We start from the raw sequence: 21,096 nt of genomic DNA on the forward strand, positions 1-21,096 counted from the left end.
GTAAATAATTCACTCTTATGCTGCCTTTGAAGCAAAGGCCAGTCCTCTGTTTGGGGCAGGAGAGATTCATACCATCTAACAGGAAGCTCAAATGGAGGGAAAGTTTAGAATGCCTCAGGCTCCTCCCATCAAAGGCAACATCTGTGGGACAAAACTGCATCCTCTGGGAACCACATGCCAATTGGGGTAACTAGGCAGAAAGGTCTGCCTCCTGGGAAAGGAGCCAAACTTAACTGCTGAAGAATTCAATTCGTAAATAGCAAATAGCACGCAAGTCATTAAAATCCCAATCACAGCTTCTTCCTAATCCTCAGTAGCGCTGTCTTGCAACCACTGGTCTGGTTAAGTCGGAATGCATGTGTAGAAAATGGCACCTTTCACTCAGCTTAACCACCCACATTCGTTAATGAAGTCAAGACCAAATTGACTTCTAAAGTGCTGTCCTCTTGGGCAAAGCGCCAACTGCTGCTCCTTATTTCATTGTGTGTGTGTGGGGGGGCGGCTGCGGGGGTTGGGGGGAGACATGGGGATGCTTCAAGTCAACTTCTCATTTGAAAGACTTAATAGAAATTAGGGTTTTAATTCAACTATCTTAAGGCTAGAGTAGAGCGCAAGTGAGGTCACTCTGCAAATACTATATTGACTTGAGGTTGGGTTTTAACCGCTATACTCTGAGGGTGAGCTCAAATCATGCAACTCCATGTAGTTAGCCTTCTCACTAAAACCCTGGTAGCTGTCTGCTTTGTCATCTGTGGATAAAAGTCATTAAAATGAACCTTTGAGGTCCACTCTGTGATTTGGGTTGTCTGATTAATAATACAGATGTTTTTCAGACTGAGCAAGCTCTGTGTGGAACTCACAATACTGACAGACAGGGAATTAATTCACGTTCCATTCTATAAAACATCAAACTTGAAGAATGATCAGGCTGAAACCCGCCAGGGTTTAGGCAAGAGATCCAAGTTGATGAAAGGAGATCTTTTTTCACTAAACAGCAGATCTGACATAGCAAATGTGTTTTCAAGCTACCATCTTTATCTTCCTGTTATATTCTAGGCAGAACTCAAGACCTATAGGGCTATAAGCAGGCTGGGGGGCTGGCTGCCCAGCCAGCCCAGGGATTTGGAGGTTAATATCAGTGCCATGGAGACTGAGTGAGAGGGTACAGCAATCTGAGATGTAGCCCCTCCCCCCACCCCAATCCAACCCCTGCCTGCCAATCCCACCCATAGCCCAGAGTGTTAACTACCATGCACAGGGCCTCAGATTAAAAGGACAAGAGAGAAAGAGGCTAAGACTGGGTCCCAAGTTGGATCCCAAATTCAAGAACAGCCTGGGTCACATAGTAAAGACCTTGCCTCAACAAGAAGAGGACAAGGAAAAAAAGAAAGTTAGGCAAGAACAGATCACTGGTGGGTAGGAACCAGTGGTTTAATGAGTGTTGGCTCTTCCGATTTCTAATTAGCCTCACAAGGTGAAAGCTTAAAGTTTTAACCTGAGTCTGTTGAGGAAAAACTGGGAACTGGGGGCTAGCGACAGTGCGTGGTTTAATTCAGGTAAATACCTGCTATGACAGAAAAGAGGATTTGGTTCCTGGATTATCTGGATGCTGATCTAGTTCACCAGCTGAATCCAGTTTCCTGCTTCACACTTCTAGAGAATTTAGGGGTGAGCCAAAGTTGGCATGACATAATTTCCGCCTCAGATTTAAGCAAGATAAGGGCCCAGGACACAGAGAAACCCCTCTGTGACATTTGCCTTCCAGGTTAGCCCTCCTTCTGTGCTGTATTATGCCAGGCTTTCCCAAATGTAAAATGTAGCTGGAGAATTTGGCTTGCTTTCCCATACCTCGGCATGACACCAACCTGTATCTCCATCCTAGAAGTTCATGAGCTGTATTAGCAACCCAGACATGGCGGCCGATAGCCTAAGCCCAGTCTGTGCCTTCTCCAAATAAATGTCTCACGGAGAAGACCCCATGTTCTCACTGTTCCCTACAGGCTGCCCAAAGGAAGTCGTGTGTCCCACACGGCTGCCCCCCAGTGCTCCGTTTCGGCCCTCCCTCTCGGGATAGTGGTACCCGCTGCTCATGGGACAGTGCTTAGGAGACCACATGCCTGAACTCTCACCCAGGCCCCCACTTCTTATTCATTATAGATCTTTTGGCAAGGAGCTTCTCTGTTCCTCAGCTTTGTCATCTGTAAACTGGAGGGACGAGGGGGTAATAACAGAATCGGTGTGCTGGGTAAAACGTAAAGGCTCAGTGAGAAATACATACTCTGCTGTTACACAGTGCTGACCTCTCAGCAGAGGGTGGCGTTACGTCATCTAGCACAGGAGAGTCGATGGTAAGGAGCACTGACCCGAAAACCCGGGCCTAACATTTGTTCTTTCCTCTCCCCAGTGGATTTATTATCTTCATAAAAATTGAAGGTGTATCTTCAGAACTCCCTCACAAGGGGCTGGAGAGTTCACCCAGTGTTTAGAAGCACTTGTTACTTTTGCGGAGGACCTGGGTTTGATAGCCAGGGCCTAAGTGGTGGCTCATAGTCATCTATAACTTCAATTCCAGGGGCCACTAGCACCCCCTCTGACCCCTCTGGGCACCAGGCATGCATATGCATTGGTGCACATTTGCACGTGCAGATGGCTCATACACAATAAAGTAGAATAGATCTCAAAGAAAAATTAAGTAATCTCTCACATAGACTTTTACTACATTCTGAACTTCCACAGCAAAACATCAAATAGGAGAAGATAGATAACCAGACTTCATTCCCCAAGCCTGAGATAACCGTTATCTCCAACAAGACATGGAAAGTTTAGGCAGGGTGTCAAGGCGCAGCAGGGTCTCACATGGATTGGACCCAACAGTTCTCCTTCAAGGTGAACCCTGGTGTAGAATGGAAAATGGGCCTGGCAGGGTTGCACAAGAGCTCAGAACTCTGTGGGACCAAGAGCACTCAGCAGACCCCAGGAGCCCAGGGACAGCACAGGGCCCACAGGAAACTGTGGGGCTCCCAAGACCTTCCTCAGTCCCAGCCTGGCTTGGAAAAGAGCTGTGTCTCCTTCCCAGGACAGAAAGGCACCCAGAGGTCATTGTGATGAGGGGGTTCTGGTACCTGCTGCCCTGCAGCTCTCTCTACCCCAGGGTCAGGCCTGCAGGCAGCCACTGAACCTGCCCCTGCTCCCTGTTAACCTGGAGCCTGAGCTGAAGCCCCTCTGGTTATGTTCCCGGTCCTGGGAGCCTGCTTCCAAAACCGTGCCCTTTAGAACAAAGACAAGCGTCCGGAAATGCCCCTCACTTATCATTCAGTTCAACGTGTAGTCAGTACGGGATTCAGAGAGGTAGGAGGGGCCAGGCCTAGCTCGTCTTACCGTGCCTTATCTTGGAGACCTGTTCTTGTAAAACTCAGGAAAGCAGTGAATTTAGGTTTCAAAAGATAAAAGTCTAAAATAGATGTGGTTGGCTTTGGATTAGGAATGTTTATTTAAAGAGCAGTGTGGAAGTCTCAGGGCAAATCCTAAATCTTCATAATTTGCCTTGCAAGTAAATGCTATTGAAGATTTTCTCAGAAAGGCCAACGTTAATGGGTTTCTCAGCAAGTCCAGCTGATGCCCAACAACTTTCCAAGCAGTCTGCCCAAGCCAGAAAAAAATAAACAAAAAAAAAACCCAAAAAAACAAAAATCAAACAAACAACAACAACAACAACAAAACCAACATAAGTGAATCCTCCTGGCTTTATAAAGCATGCCCTGTCTCAGCCCATTGCCGCTGATTACTCGACCTCGGGGCTCAGAATGGCAGCTCTACTTGAGCGCCCTACAACTGTTAAGTTAGCAACCTCCCTGAACTCAGTGATGGAGCTGCAGTGTGGCCTACTCTACCAGCGAGACAGTAGGGTTAAGTTGCTGGGTATTGTCTATACCTCAGGGAAACATTGGTCCCCAGTAACCTCCCATCCTATGAAGCCTACTCCCAGTGTAGTCTGTGTTTCTAGGCCTCGTAGCTCTGTGAGGACAGTGCTTGGCCAAAGAAACTTTCACTTGAGATGTGAGAGGCATTGTGACCTGGTTATAAAAAGCTTTTAAGTGTATTGGTTTGTCAGTGAGGTCGCCCATTTACCCAGCATGTTTAGGAATACAGCCAGGCTGCTAAGTTTCACACTGATAGTAGCTACAATATGAAGAAGAGACTGGTCAGGCAACCAAGGGAAGCCAGATGCAGCCAGGGACCATTCCCTGTGGCACATTCCGAGGGTCTGTGGGTCCAGGGAGGAATGAGAACTGCTTTACCTGGAACAAACACCAAGAAAACAGAGAAGACATGAACTGGCTGCCACCTTGGTCTCAGTGAGGGTTGTCTGAGTCAGGTTGACCTGTAGGTGTGTCTGTGGAGGGCTGTCTTGATGTGGAAAGACTCTGCCCCCTATGAGAGGCACCATTCCCTAGGCACTGGGTCCTGAACTGTATAAGAGTGAGGCTGAGCTAAGCATAAGTAAGCATCCAAGTGAGCATGTGTCCATTCATCCCTCTCTGCCCTTGACTATGGATGATGAGGTCGTCTGCCTGGAGCTCCTGCCCGGTCGCTCGCTTCCCTGCAGTTATGGACTGTAACCTGGATGTGTGGGCTAAAATGAACCCTTTTTGCACTACATTGTTTCAGGGTATTTTATTATAGCAGCAGAAATGAAGCTAGGACAGAGGGATTGCAATGTTTAAGGATGTAAGCCTGAGAGAACTTGGTGAGTTAGTTGTGTAGCTCAGAGCAAACAGAGAAATCAAAGAGAACTCAGATATCCATCCAGGAAAGCAAGGACAATGAAGGTGGCTTTGCCAAGGCTCAGGAAGCAAGCAGAGAATGGGTCCCATTCCGTGGGTGGCCTTCACAAGGTATAGCCCAGACAGCCAGGTGGAAAGGTCTAGAAGCCTCTGGATGTCCAGGTATGATTGGAGCACCACCTACTGCTAGTCAGACCCCTCAGAACCTTGGGGAGCAAGTGGTGGTTGAAACTGTAAGAACAGTAGTGGTGGGAGACAGGGAAAGGATGTCTGGCAGATGGCCACACCCAGACAAAACTGTGAGAAATACAAACTGCTCCAATAGATACAGTTAGGAGTGGATCACATGTGTTGGCATCCTCTCTAACAGGATGCTAGACCCTCCGTGGGATGGAGGCCCTCCACTGCAGGTGATGGTGTCTATCGGGTAGCTAGGGCCTCCGTGGGATGGAGGCCCTCCACTGTAGGTGATGGTGTCTATCGGGTAGCTAGGGCCTCCGTGGGATGGAGGCCCTCCACTGTAGGTGATGGTGTCTATCGGGTAGCTAGGGCCTCCGTGGGATGGAGGCCCTCCACTGTAGGTGATGGTGTCTATCGGGTAGCTAGGGCCTCCGTGGGATGGAGGCCCTCCACTGTAGGTGATGGTGTCTATCGGGTAGCTAGAGCCTCCGTGGGATGGAGGCCCTCCACTGTAGGTGATGGTGTCTATCGGGTAGCTACAGTTTGCATCATTTTAGAATCAGAACTAATGTCCGCTGCAACATTTCACAAAGTTATCTGGCAGTAAGAGTCACTGTGGAGGTTCTTCCACCACCCGACCCCAACCCCTGTTAGCATCACATTGTTTTAATGAAATACCTGAGGCGACTGACTTATAGAACATTATTTGGGGAGACTGATGGGTTGGCTCAGTGGACTAAGAGCACTTGCCACCAAGCCTGATGACCTGAGTTCAATCCCAGGGACCCATACAGTGGAAGAAGAGAACTGATTCCTTAAAGTTGTCTTCTGACAGCCCCTTGACGCCCATATCCCACACCTCACTACACACATCCAATATATTTCTTTTTAAGCTGACAAAAATTGATTTTGGTTCATAGTTTTGAGGTTTCATTCGGCCCCAGATCATGTGGGCCTGTTGCTTTGGGGGCTTCGGTGATGTCATTCGCCATCACACACATCAGAGGAGTAGCTCTTAGGACAAAACTGCTACCTTATGGTCAGGAAGCAAAAGAGGAAGGGACCAGGGTCCCACAGTCCCCATTGAGAACATAGTTCTGTTGACCTGAGGACTTCCCACAAGCCTCTGTCTCCCAATAGGACCATCCTGAGCCATGAACTATTATTAACAAGCAGAACTGGTTTTTAAAGAATTATTTTAAATATACGAGTACACTGTTAATCTCTTCAGACACACCAGAAGAAGGCATCGGATCCCATTACACATGGTTGTGATCCCATTACACCATGTGGTTGCTGGGAATTGAACTCAGGACCTCTGGAAGAGCAGTCAGTGCTCTTAACCTCTGAGCCGTCTCTCCAGCCCAGCAGGCAGACCTTTAGAGGGCTCTAATCCAAACCCTAGCAGTGTTTGTATGTCAGGAAGAACGTGAGTGCATGTGTGGATGTGTGTGCGTGTGTACATGTATGTACTGTCCTAACCAAGGTGCACAGAGGAGTCCCATGGCAGAGGATTGGGCATCTTTCTCCCAGCCTTGTTCATCAAACACCAAAACTTACTGATTCCTCAGGTGTGGAATATATCTCCAAAACAGTCCCGCGCAGTGTTCATAGGGCTGGTCTAGAGGGGAACAAGGCTACAGACAGCAGACATCACCTGCCTCATACTACAGATGAACACACAGGTTCTGAGACTATAAGTTGCTGATTCAAGGTGACCTAGCTGGCTGGTAGCAGGCATGAGGCAGTCAGTCGGAATCCTGCCGCCATCAGGCACACACTGCCTCCATCAAGGCTGGCAGTTAGAAAGCGAGGTTAGTGAGCAGTCATTAATTTCCCCTGGATTCCTCTCTGGTCCACCTGTCTACTCCCCAATCTTTTGGTTCTTCTCTGTCCCCACAAACCTACCAGGATCTCTCTCTCTCCTTTCTGCAGCAGAAGAGCCAGGTTAGGGTATGACCAAAGGCCAGGGGAGGGGTGGGAGGGTGCAGCTGGAGAGCTAGGGGAGAGCGCTTGCTGGAAGGGAGACCCTGCGGGCCACCATCTGTTGCTGCCAGAACAGCTCAGTTTGGCTGGCGGTGGGAGCTGAGAACCGGCAGAAGCTTCCACACAGTTGCCTCAGGACGCTTGCTCGCTCTCAGGAGCTTGTCTGGGAATCACTTCCCTACATCTGCCAGGGCTGCAGGAAACTATTGCCTGGAAATGGTTGGAAGGTGACGCCACGTTGAAGGGCTCACTCCTTGTATGACTCAGACCTGAGCAGGATGCCTCCTGGGCAGGAGCCAGGTCTCCTTACACCTATGACACCAGATACAGCGCGCCCACCCCAAAAGACCTACCCGCCCCGCCCCACCCCCATCTTTTTTGGAGTTTTTATTCGTCCACAGACTTTTTGAAATGTCCTCTTCCCGTGAATGCTGCTTCCTGACTGCTTTCTTTCTTTCGTGCAGGTGACAGCAGCGAGCAGCCCCTGTTCTGTGTTGAATATTCCCCTTACTGCTCCGTCTTTGCTTTCTCCCCAGCCCAGCAGCCCAATACCAATTACTGCTGCCTCCTTCTGCCCCTAGTTCCACCAGCTGCCCAGGGAGCCCAGAGCCCTTCCACTTCCCTCCCTCCCGCCATCTTTCCCACCTTCTCCACCCCGCAATCAGGCCCTCTGAGCCCCTTGTCGGGGTCTCCGGCATCTCTCTGCTACTTCCCTGTCTCCCAACCGACTCCAGCCGAGACCCCTGTGCTGTGTCTACCAGGCCCCAGAAGGCCCAGTAAAATTTACCTCATGTGGTAAGTCACCCCTAGTGAGGCACACAGCACAAAAGAGTCAGAGAGTGGGGGACAGCAGAAGGCAGGTGGACAGGAGCAGGCCAGAGCAACACCAATGGGGTGTGGTGTGCAGGGGGACAGGAAGAGGAGACAGCGCACTGACATTTCCCTTGAGATGGGCGTCTACTAGTGGAAAAAAAGGAGTGAATGACCAATAAAATCCCATCATCTCTGGAGATGCCTCTTGATTTCTGAACTCTTGTGTCGGACACTCGTTGGAACATCACCATCACAAACCAACAGACTCTTCTGGGTCTGATGATACCCTTGGCCAAGGGAACCCTACCCCAGGAGCGTGACGCCAGGCCAGTGGTTCTGAAAGCACAGCTCTGAAACTGAAAAATCTAGCCAGGACCTCGCTGAGGAGGGACAAATTAAAGGGCGCAGTGGGTATTTATGGTTCCCTTCCCAGCCTTCTTATTAGGCTTTGCATTTCCTAAAATCGAAAATTCCCACCTCCTGAGTTCCAAAATAAAACATATTTATGGCACATAATTAGGCTTTAATTAAGATCTCCTCTGGGTATGTGAGACAACATACACTTCTAGCACACTCAAATAGGCAAATAGACGCGACCTATTATTTGTGCTGTACAGAAAGCTGCCTATTAAACCCAGGCAACATCGGTTCTTGCCGCAAAGCTGTAATTCTTCCCGTGATCCAAAGGGAGCAAATAAACGTACCAAAGAGGCATGGAGCAGCGGAGTCTCAGCCCCTCTTGGGCACTCGGGACAGCAGTGAAGGTGGTAGTGGGAGAGACAGAGATTCAGGAGTCCATTTTCCTCTCTCCTGCTGTTGGCATTGTGCCTGCCAAGCATCGGGTCAGTGTCAAGCAGGTGACATGAGGAGCTGGGCCGTTCACAGGTGCATGGACTTGATTCTCAGTTGTATGAATACGAGACTTTTACTCTTCTCCCTTTCCTGATTATATTATGAACTACCAATGACAACTCCCTGGCAGTATCAACAGAACCCAGGGCAGATAGATACCTTTTATGGTTTCCAGGTTCATGGATGCTTGGTCCTGGAAGAAGTCATTGGCTGTATATTATTCAGAACAAAATACACGTTTCCTTAAATCCACTGGCGGATGAGATAACAGAGTTTCCTGGCAAGGAAAGTGATCTTCTTTGCCATTAGGTAGAAGGCTTGTCTCTCAGTTGAGCTGTCTAGTTGAGCTGTTCAGGTTTCCCTCATGACACTATGCCATGATAGGGTTCCATCCTAGAAAGGTCCCAACAGTCTGTTCACATAGATGAAGGGATTAAAGACCAGATCTGCACGGCATCTGGAACTCTTAGATCTGTGTTCATGAAGTATGTTATTAAGGCCACCTCCTTTGTGACTAAGTCCATAGGCTGGGAAAACATCTCCTGTTTTCTTTCCTGTTTGCTTTCTTCGGAAATCTCAAGGGCACTTGCAAGGCAAAGGTGCAGGCAGCCATATTAGATCATAGCCATGAAGGTCATGGCCAAGACGTCTTACTCATCCTTGTGAACCCTCCAATTATCATAGAACCAAGACATGGAGATGTACAGGTATTTGTTGAAGAAATTATAATAAAAGAACTTGCTATTTGCGTTTTGGATTTTTTTTTTTTACAAGAAAGCTTGTGGGAGAAAATCAACAAGAGCTACCTAGGAACAAGAGCTTCTACATAAATTATTAACCCGAGAAAGCTCCACAACGGGGAGTTTCAGCGCTGTTGTGGAAATGCCTTCCAGTTTACCACTACTAGTGGTACTCCATGCTTTACAAATGAAGCATCTGTCAGTTTTAATAGCTAATAGGCACCAGATACCAAATCAGACCATGTGTGTATATCATTGCTAAATATTACTATAGTCTAACAAGATGCGAACAGTCCCATTTCACAGCTGCAGAAAATAAGGTTCAGACTGCCAAAGGATGGGGAGCAGGATTCTGGCTCTGTTACCAGTGGTTTTTTTTTTTTTTCACCAGTAGACCTGGCAAGACAATGTCTAGGTGTTCAGTGTTGGGGAGGGGGGTGGGCACATGTGTGTGTCAGAGTTTATGCACACTGTGTGCATGCGGATGTCCACAAAGGCCATAAGAGGGTGTTGATTCCCTGAGGCTGGAGTTAAGCATTGTTGTGAGGTTCCTAATGTGGGTGCTGGGAACCAGGTTCCGGGTCCTCTGCAGAAGCAGTTAGTATCACTAACCACTGAGCAACCTCTCCTGCCCCAAAGGTTCAGCGTCGTTGCTTTAGTCTGTGGAGAAGTCAATAAAAACCACAGTAGTGTTTGGGAAATCAGTTAAGAGGTCCAGTGCTTTGAGTAAAGGAAGCAGCTTTCTGAACGTCAAAAGTAACTTTTTAGGTCAAATGAGCATTTTAATTTAAAAGTTAATTCTAATTTTAAAGTTCCCCATAGTTTGGGCTGAAGGTATCTTCTTAAGCCCTGTCACTCATTCTAGGCAATTATCATTACTCCTGGACCATGGCATGCAGCACGCAGGCTGGCTAAGAGACCAGCTTCCTTAAGGAATTTACAGTCTACTGAAAGAGAAAAAAAATTAACAAAGTTTCCAATATTTAAATATTAGAGTTGATTAAAAACCAGGAATAAAGGCACTGGAAAGGTGGAGTCAAAGCATTTAGTGGACATAAAACCAGACAGACCTGGAAGGTTCTTGGGTTGATGCTGGCTGGGGTGGAAGGAAGGATCTCTCCCCATATCGACGTTGATAGAGCAAGAGTGGGTGTCAGGGCTGTGAGACACTTTACCTCCCAGAATGGAGAAGATGGCTGACTCTTCTGCCGAGATCACAATGACATCTCTCCAGGACCTTTGAGCCAGGTCCTAACTTGCTCACTTGGCCTGAGCCCCAGGCCTCCCCCTTCTTTCAGTTCTGGCTCTCTCTCGATGTGTAAGAATACAGCCAGTGTCTGGCCCAGCGAGAGGGCTCAGTGGACAGACACTTGCTGTGCAAGCCTGACTATTTGAGTTCAATACCCAGAACCCAGGTAAAGGTGCAAGGGGAGAGCTGATTGCATGAAGTTGTCCTCTGATCCACGTGCCAGCTCCACACGTATGTCACACACACACACACACACACACACACACACACACACACACACAAATGACAATAAATACAGTTCTAAATAAACTTTTTAAAAGAATGCCCCCAACTCTGCCTCTTTTGGCTGAGAGGTGTGAAGCAGATTTTGTTCTCTAAGAGCTTGGAAGGACAAGGCCTCTGGTGAGGGAGAAGCCTCTAGCTTCAACCAACACAACCCTGTCTGCTGAGACACTGCCACAGGCAGCAGACCCTCTCTCCCGTCATCCTTTCCCACATCCCCCCTCAGAGAAATCACATCTCATCACACCCCATGCTCTCTGAGGGACACAGTCTCCTTTCTAGAAAGCGTCTTCTCTCCTGCCTCATCTCCGGCTACAAACAGCAGCATCTATTTGCCCTAAGTCTGCCCAGTACTGCCACCATCTCTCTCCTTCCAGGGAGTTCCCTGAGGGGTACAGTCCTCTGTTGTGAAGCACAGAACACACTGGGGCTGGTGAGGAATAAGTTGGCCTGATCGTTGGATTAAACTGGGTTTCATGGGACGCCAAGGAGAACGTTCATGCCTGCCTGAGTCTGAGTGGAAACTATTCCCACAGCCACAGACTACAGTCAGGAACGTAAAACTAGTTGTCTTCACGTGCCAGGAAAGCTTGGGCTCTTGCACACCAGTCAAGGGTCTCCATCCCAGCCTCACCCCTGTGCTGACTCCTGGCTACATCTATTTGTGAAATATCTGAGTCTTTCAAACAGGGATGAGCCAGGAAAATTCTCTTGGGGGATGGAGTGCAGATGTTGATGGTTTAACTGCCTTGTGAACCCAAAATAAGAGACCCTCCCCCAACTCACATGCGCCGAGGCTGATTACACGGGAAGCGACTTGCAACCATTCACGCCAACCAGAAACCCAGTTACAAATGAGAATTACAAGAAAGCGTCCCCTGGGAACTGGGTTCACAGTGGTCACTGTCTTCCATGGAGGTGGGTGGGCATGCAGAAGGACAGAGGTTCCCAGGTGCTTGGGACCTTTGCATAGGGCATGTTTGGTGCTAACATATGGCAAGGGACAGAGATACACTGCTACCAGCCCTAGTGAGTACTGGAGGGGGAGGGGTATAACCATTGTGCACCAATCCCCTTCTTAACAGCATCAGCACCCATGGGTAGGGAGATAGAATCTTTATAGTAAAAGGGAAAAGGAGCTGGAGAGATGGCTCGGCTGTTAAGAGCACTTGGTGATTTCCCAGAGGACCCAAGTTCAGTTCTCTGTACCCACATCAAGTGGCTCACAACCTGTAACCCCAGTGCCAGGGCATCTAATACCTTATTCTGGCCTCCTTGGGCCCCCACAAAGACCTATACTTACACATCTTGGTTTTCTCTTTAAATGATAAAAGAAAGGAAAAATTCCATGTACCCCTTCCTGCAGGAATCATGGAGTCTTTGAAGCCTTGCAAAAGCAGCCATGGGATTTTTGTATTTCTGGTAGGGAAGCTGAAGCTCAGAGAGATGTACCTAGGCTTTTATGGCTGCAGAGGGGGCCAAGCTAGATTTCAAGCCCTTCTCTCCTCTGACTTTTTGGCTCAATGCTCTTAACTCTCCACCCAACCAAACCCCCACCACTGTCTACCTTCTTTGATGACTTTTTTTTTTTTGATACAGAAAGTGTTTGTTTAAAAAAAAAAAAAAAAGAAAGAAAAAGTTATTGAAAAGCTTTTGCACCTTTCAGTGGCACAAGCACCAAAGATTTTATCAAGGAAGAGAAGGCCAAACCTGGGGAGATTGACAGTCAGCCCAGAAATGCACAGCCCAAGAGCATCTGCGGAGAGAAGCAAGCAGAAACCACAGCTGTCAACAAAGGCATCAGGACTCCTGGGAGCAGGTAAGGACTGTGGCTGCCACCGTGGTCCTCAGGGAGGACTGACATGTGCTGGTACCTTATGGAGATGGTGACTTTCAGCCATCTTTGCTTTTATGAGCTGGAGAATTACCTTTAAGCAAAATATTTGAAAGGTTCAAAAGAAAACTATTTGATAGCAGCCTCCAAGAGAGTGGGTGGAGTTGATCTTTTTTTTTTTTCTCTCTCTCTCTCCCATTACACCCAGAGAATGTCTGCCTGCTTTGAGTGGACTCAGGCAGAGATGCAGCCTGCAGTTCTGGGGAGGTCCCTCCAAGCTGTAGTGCCCACACACCCATCAGGAAAGGAGGATTGATGGCCATGGGTGGCAGACAGCTCACCTCCCTCGGGAGCTCTTCGCTTGAGATGGAGGGCAACCACACCAGCAAGATCTTTTAATGTATACTGAATAGCTTCAAAGGGAAAGCTGGCTTTATTTCAAAGGCATAGCTTAGTGGAGCCTCCTCTCTGAGTTTCAGACCTGAGCTGGCATTTGAAGGCCCACGCCATGCCACCAGCTTACCCTGCCACCCTCTCCTGAAGTGGTGTCTCCTTTGGACTCAGAGAACATGGCATGACACAGCCAGCCTTTCATGAGAGGAGCCGTGGGTACCATCCCTTATTATCAACGGAAGACAGCTTAAGTGAGATCCATTTAGTCATGGTGCTGGACACATAGAGAAGAACTGGGGATGCTTGAATGGCTTGGAACCGGAGGCAACTCGAGCACCCATGAGCCAGTGATGGTGACCTCGTCTCAGGGGCCTAGTGGCAGAGTGTCTCCAGGAGGGGAGGGCACAAGTCTTAGAGCAGCCTACAATTCTAAAACTCTAGTTTCCTCTTCCTCTGAGCAGTGGGGTCCTGGGTGTCACACGGTCCTTCCAAAACTCCAGCTCTCTCACCTTAAAATAAAGGTGAAGGATCATGCTTTGCTGCATGATCACGGTGACTAAGTGACATAAAACATAGAGCAGCGCTGGACACACAGTCTGCCTACCGTCTCTCCACAAAGGCCGCCAATGAATGTGAAGATATGATTTGAAGCACGGGGTTCTCCATGCATGAAACACAAAGCTTATATAAGCCCCTGTAAGTACCCGGGACATGTCTTCCTTTATGCCAGGGTCTACCGGGAATTTGTTCCAGCCGTTATAGTGGGGCTCCTCATCATCCCCCAGTTATAGTGTGCCCTTAGTCCCTTTTCTGGAGTATGAGCCAGTGACTTGAATCATTCTGGGGAGATTTGGGACAAATGTGACCAAGATAATATCCAGAACCTCCAGGAAATCCAGCTTAAAAAAATTCACACGTGAACACATAAGGGCAAGGGAGAATAGAGAGAACACAGCCTCACAGGTGTCCATGTGACAAATAGACATGTTTTAAGTGTAACCTCAATAAATGTAAGCTCACGTGTGAGTTAACTTCAGCCTAACTAATTAGCTAAGGTTCTAAAATAATGGTTGATATTGGCAGGGAGTGATACTAACTTCCTGGGCACTGTTGTGCCAGATGTTGGTGACACAGGTGGCTGGTGATCCTGCTATGACAGAGATGCCTTCCTGTCCCACCTGGAAGGGCAATGTGGTGCAAACTGTCTGCAAAGGAGTTTGGCAACATGTGTCGAAAGCCTCTGGGTGGTTCGTACCTTCCAACCTGGCAATTTCAGTCTCATCAATCCATTCTCACATTGTCAAAGTGAGCAAGGCTAACACCACAGTGTGGTCTGTGGTACAAAAACCTCAAAACACACACACACACACACACACACACACACACACACACACACTGAGGACTGAGGAGCTGGCTCAGAAAGACCTGAGTTCTATCCCTCAGAACCCACATAAAAACCTAGGTGTAATGGCACCTGTGATCTCAGTGCTGGTGAGAGAGCTATAGACAGGGCCCTGGAGTGTGCTGGTCACCTACTCTAGCAGAATCAGTGAAGACACCCTGACCACAGCAACTTACAAAAGAAAGCATTTAGGGACTGAAGGGATGGCTCAGTAGATAAAAAAAAAAAAAAAGCACTTAATTGGGGGCTTGCTTACAGTTTCAGAGCAGCGTGGTTGGGGAGCATGGCAGCAGGCAGGCAGGCATGGCATTGGAGCAGTAGCTGAGACCTTACATTCTGATACATAAGCAGTCAGCAGCAAGAGAGTGACACTGGGCTTGGAGTGGGCTTTTTAAAACATCAAAGCCCACCCATAGTGACACACCTCTCCAGCAAGGCCACACCTCCTAATCCTTCCTAAACTGTCCACCAACTGGGAACCAAACATTCAAATATGTGAGCCCATGGGGGCCATTCTCTCTCTCTCTCTCTCTCTCTCTCTCTCTCTCTCTCTCTCTCTCTCTCTCTCTCTCTTAATTTACTTATTTTATTTATGTGAGTACATTGTAGCTGTCTTCAGGCACACCAGAAGAGGTCAGCAAATCTTATTACAGATGACTGTTAACCACCATGTGGTTGCTGGGAATTGAACTCAGGACCTTTGGAAGAGCAGTCAGTACTCTTAACTGCTGAGCCATCTCTCCAACCCCGATAGGGGCCATTTTCATTCAAAACACCACAGGCCTGTTTTTAAAACCTAAGATTGAGTACAAATGAGGGAAACACCGGACATCAACTTCTGGCTTCCTCATACACCCACACACTCATGCACATGCATCCTCTGCAACCTCCCCCCCCACACACACACACATACACACAGGTAGATGATATAGACACAGATACAAACAAGATAGATGATATAGACACAGATACACACACAAACACACACACACAAGATAGATAGATAACAGGTACAAATACACATATAGATAGATGATATAGACACAGATACGCACACACACAATAGATGATATAGACACAGGTACAAATACACACACACAACACAGGCATATACACATACACAGCAGTAAAAGAAAAGTTGAAGACTTTGTGACATATTCATACAGTCTACCCTTAAACTACATTTATGACAGGATTCTTTAAAAGTAACAGCAAAGAAATATTTAAGGGAAGAAAGTAGAGAGTCTACTTGTATGCACAGCAGTAAACCACCTTTGCTTTGTTGTTTTTGTTGTTGTTTTTTTTTTAACAATGCCTCTAGATGAGGGTTCACGTCCTCAGGGAGCAGGAGGAATGGGAAGAGAAACACAGAGTGGGTTTGAGGCCTGAGGTACTTTACTCAACCTCCAAACTGAGCCACGGCACTATTTCAGGGTGAAGATCACCTGGGGGTTCTGAGTTTTCAACTCACCCTTGAAGTCCAGCACCTGAGTGATGTCCAGCTGAGCTTTTGGTTATCAGAGCCTGAGAACATTTCATCTTCTACAGTTCCCGTGTTTTCTCTAAGGGTCATGGGACCACATTTATAACCAAAGGAGGGTAGGAGGATATTGTTAGAATCCAGGGCAGTGCTGGTGAAGTTCATGAGGAAGCCCAAGACCAAAGGCAGAGTCCTAAAGCCAGATGATACTTCCAATCTCACCTCAGTAAGCCTGGACCTCCTGGAGACAGCAGGCACTCAGCCCACAGCTGGGGCCAAGGCAAGGCCTCAGAGCTACAAGGCAGGACTCTGAATAGCACATCCCTGGCATACCAACTGAGTATTTATTCCCAGCCCATCACACACACACACACACACACAGGATTACACGCAGCTCTGATTGAATTTTAAAGACGACCAGAAATAGTGGTGCCGCATGTCTGAGGAAGCCTTGGGAGCATGGCATCCAGCTGAGGCTTCTACCCCAGAGGCCGAGTCGCGCCATGACAGCTCCAGAGCTTCTGTGAAATGACCTCAGGATTCCTGTGAGTTCCCAGCATCCTCTCCTGTATTTCAGAAGCCAAGTCTCTGATCCCCCCTCAACGGAAGGCTGAGCTATTTGCTCCAGGGTAGCTCCTCGCCAGCCATCTTATGGATGTGTGTGTTCAGAGAGGAGAGAAGACTCAGGCTCAGCACTGTTTACTAATTCTGGAGGTCCTTTTCAAATTCAAATTGTGAAATGATCCAAAAAGATTCTATACTTTGACTTCATGTCACATCTCATCTTTAAAAATTAAGGGGAGGGGGTTAGTTGGAAAGTGTGAGGACCTGAGTTCAATCCCAATAATGTGTGGGGAAGGGACACAAGCAAACAAAACACACACACACACACACACACACACACACACGCACACACACGCACACACACGCACACACACACCCATTGTATCACAGAGCACTAATTCCCCAAACATGGATCAGCTCAGTGCCCAGCTGGTTGGGACATCCAAGCTCCACTCTGGTTCAGACAGCCGAATGCTCAAAGTGTCCTTGAATTGTTGACACATCTCTTTTGGGGTTTATAAACCCCATGAGGGGCCCAGTAGGACAGTTTAACTGATTTCTGGAAGGGCTGATAAGTAAGGATTCGCACTGTGCTGCTGAGTGTTCCATGCAGCTAACAATAAAAGAAGCTTAGAGACTATTAGGACGTTAGAGAGTTGAGCTGCAGATCCCCTGCAAGGCACCTCAATTAAAGGCAGTATTGACTTGGCCCCAGCTGAGCCCGCTGCTCAGTGGATTTGCATCTCTCCAGCAGAGCTGTTATCAAGAACCTCTGGGGTCCGTGGTGTCCTGTCCACTCAACAGGCCAACCAAGTGATAAGGACAGCAGAGCTTCATCAGATCTGCAGAAGAGCAGAGAGGGACACAGAGGGGGTTGGCCATGTCGGTAGGGAATAAGAAGGGGAACCACAGAAGCACTTTCAATTTTTTTACCCTCATGGGGTGAAAGCCCTTACCACATGCACACATCCCAATAGATCTCAATGGCCCTCATTTTGGTGAGAAAATTGCAAAGCCTGTGGAAGTTTTTAAGGCATTGATCAGAGCAGTGGCAAGGAACAAAAGCCCTAGCAGGTCTGGCTCCAAGGCTTACTACTGACTCCACTTACTAGGACTCTGACCTTGGGCAAGCCATGTGAGCTTCCCTTACCCTCCATACCTTCCATGAGAAGGTGTGAGTAGAGCATCATACAGCTCATGGGGCTGCCAGGCTTCCCTGGACCAACAACTGACTGGGGTGGTTTAGCTGAGCAGTGTTAACTACTTGATAAGAAGTGTTTTTTATTTGTACATCACAAAGTTTTTTTAATGTATATGTGTTTGCTTGAATGCAGGAGCATGTAGGGGAGGGAGGGTGTGTGTGTGTGTGTGCATGTGTGTGTGTACGTGTGTGTGTGTGTGTGTGTGTGTGTGTGTGTGTGTGTGTAGGCCAGAGGACAAGGTTGGGTGCCACTGTCAGGAACATCACCCACCTCCCTTGAGACTCAGGGTCTCCCAGTGGCCTGAAGCTTACCAGTTAGGCTAGACTGGCTGGCCAATGAGTCCCAAGGATCCTCCTGTCTGCTCCTCCCCAGGTCTGGGGTTAGTGTGTGTGCCCTCCCCTCCCCCCCCCCCCCAGACACACATGAGTTCTTGTGATCCAACTCAGGCCTCAGGCAAGCACTCTACTGACTGAGCCACCCCCAGAGCCCTACAAAGTTAAGTTTTGAATAAACAATTTCACTGAGAGCAACTCTGGCTCACTGGACACTTGACCAGTTCCTTCTCTCTGCATCTCCTCCACCTTAGAATCCAGAGGTGGACTTTCTGAGGCAGCCAGGTGGTATTCATTTTCTAGAGGCAAATGGCAAAGAAGAGATGATACTTTCATGTGAGATTTTATAACTTTTATTTACACTAAGTAGCTAACTTCATCACAATCATCGTGTACCTGGACACTAGCTTCTAGAAACTTCTTTCCAGTCTATCAAAACAAAGTTGTACTTTTGTCAAGTTTTTGAAAAACAGTAGTGAAGTAGGGATGTCATCAATACATCTGGGATGGATTTGGATGAGAAAGGACCGGTTGGTTTTGTATTGCCACTCCCACACTGCTGCCTTTGCGTGCTGCTGAACACAGAGGTTTAGCCATCCTTGGCTGAGCTGGTCTACAGCTGGATCCTGCAGAAAGAATCTGTGATTTCATGGTTACCCCTTCTCCAGAACCAGTGTGAGGGCCACAGATGAGAACCCACACACATGCAGACTCACAGGTGTGGGGGACACAGGTGTGTGAACCTCACAACGGAGAATCCAGAGGCAGGAAAGAGAAACCCACCATGAGGTTTTTCCCCCAGGCTTCTGGTACCTCCTGCACTAGGCCTGTGTGACTTTTCTTCTTTCTCCAGGGCTTTTTCGTTGTTGTTGCCTTTAGTACACTATCGTGTGTGGCAGAAAGGGGCTCTCTCCCATTAGTGCTTTTAACAGAATTTATCTTCTCTTAACACAGACCCAGTTGTCCACCAAGAAAGCCTGCTGTGTGCAAATGAGACTAAGCTAAAGAAGCCAGCTCGAGAGAGAAGAAAGTTAGCCCCATCTTCACAACCCATGAGAACGGCTGGGAAGCCCCGCGAGAAACAGAAAAAAGGAGACCTGAGTGCTCATCCACAGACTGAGCCCCACACTGCCCTCTCACAGACATTCCAGCCAATGAATGGTTCTCAAGTGCTGAATGAGTCCTTGGGACCTTCATTCCTCCCCACCACCGTGGTAGGACCAAGAAGGACACCATTTAGGTTCCACGACGAAGACTTTTATTCTGCAATATCACTAAACAATGAACAAGAGAGCTATGACACGGAAGAGGAGACTCACATGGAGGAAGAGCTCCTGCTGTCTGGGATGCGCTCTCCTCCCAGCTATAAAAGGAGCCGGTTTCTCGGGACATCAGCTGCTCAAAATAGAAATGTGGAGGAAAATGTTGAAAATCTCAGAGGAAATTCTCTAAGATGGAGTGAGCCCAGCCCTGGATCTCCAAGAAAAACCAGTACCACAGAGCCAGCAACAAAACAGCCTTCTCCTGGGCAAAGGATGCTCCAAGATACCAGGTTACCCAGTGAGTTGGCTAAAGAGAACCCCAGTGGAGACCAAGATGAGAAGACCCCTGTTCTAGGGGATGCTAAATCTGATGGTGTTATCCAGGTCAGTGCTGACGATGTGTCCAGCGGTGGTACTGTGGAAGACAGGTCTGCTGTTCAAAATCACGAGAGAGACTGGCAACATTACTATAGTGGTTCTAGGACCTCATTTGACTGCTTACTTTCTGGGAGGCCCACAGCTCCAAGATCATCCCTGAATCCATCTTACAATGCTCATGGGTCACTGCTCCATTCTGCTCTGATAGACGACATCCCGGCAAACTTGTCCATGTCATCTATCCTAGTCCCAAGTTCAGACTTGGAGGAAAACCTAAGGTTTAATGTACGCCGGCCACTCTCACCCATCAGAAATAGAATTCCATTGGCCGCTGCTGAAGGCTGCAGTGATGAAGCCCAGGGTACACAGGAGATGGCTTCAATGAGTCACACTCAGGAGCCTCCATTACTGGCAGATCTACCAAATCCACAAAGCAGTGTGGCCTTAGGGGACTCTCCCAGCTCTCCTACAAGACGACATTTACAAGGCCATTTCTACATGCCTGGGTCCCTGCAGGAAAATATACCTTTTACTTTCTTTGCAGTATCTGATTTTGCAAATCAAAATGATAACGGGACCAGCGTTAGAGTCTCTGGTGTCATGGATGAAAAGGCCACAGAAATAAAGGCAGACCCTGAGAAACTCAGGAAATTGCAAGAAAGGTAAGGATTTGTTGTAACTATACACTGCCCCCTATTCCACCTCCACCCCCACCCCGTGCTGAGATAACCATTGCCTTTATTAGAGAAGTGTGGGAACTTTAAATCACAGTCATGTTCTTCCCTGACATGCTAATGAGACTGATTATTTTAGGAAAATCATCCCTATTTCGTTACCCTTAAAAGATGTGTATATACAAAGAAGAATTTGGCAGTCCCACTCAGCTTCATCCATATATTCCCCAAAGTATCTTTTTCCCTTGAATACTTCAGAAAGGCAAGGGCCAGCCACGTGGCTCAGTGGGTAAGGGCGCCGGTCTTAGGAGATGAGTTCCATCCTCAAGAACCGCACAGTGGGAGAGAATGGACTCTCCTCAAGTGCCCTCTGACCGCCACACTTACACTGGCAAACAGAGGGGCAGGCAGGGGGGGAAGAATATTTTTACATACATACATACATACATACATACATACATACATGGCAAATTTCCAGGAACACAAGGATGCCTGGTAGCACAGGGCTCTCCCCTCTCCTCAGCAATTAACTGGGAATTTATCTTATTTTATTTTCTGAAAAGGTTGCTAACTCCCCAGAGGAGGAGCCATTCAGCTCTTGAAGTTCACAGCTCTCTCTCCTGAGACTTCCTGCAAATCCAACCAACAGTTCTAGAATTTAAACCTTCCAAACAGTTACCATAGCTACC

The 21,096-nt window shown here is 48.0% G+C and overlaps 1 protein-coding gene across 2 annotated transcripts in view; it reads left to right on the forward strand.

Moving 5' to 3' along the window:
* Marchf10 (membrane associated ring-CH-type finger 10) overlaps nucleotides 1-21,096 on the forward strand; it is an 89,958-nt gene that overhangs the window by 40,902 nt on the left and 27,960 nt on the right. Inside the window, exons 5-6 of one of the 2 annotated variants that reach the window (XM_021178082.1) lie at nucleotides 12,553-12,705; nucleotides 19,048-20,395. In XM_021178082.1, coding sequence (XP_021033741.1) covers nucleotides 12,553-12,705; nucleotides 19,048-20,395 — 1,501 coding nt within the window. Of the gene's footprint in view, nucleotides 1-7,414; nucleotides 7,955-12,552; nucleotides 12,706-19,047; nucleotides 20,396-21,096 lie in introns of those variants that run through there. The other variant, XM_021178091.1, reaches the window with a different exon arrangement.

This window comes from Mus caroli, unplaced genomic scaffold, assembly GCF_978045245.1.
Source record: "Mus caroli unplaced genomic scaffold, Mus_caroli_1 scaffold_13, whole genome shotgun sequence".
In the NCBI taxonomy this organism is placed as follows: domain Eukaryota; kingdom Metazoa; phylum Chordata; class Mammalia; order Rodentia; family Muridae; genus Mus; species Mus caroli.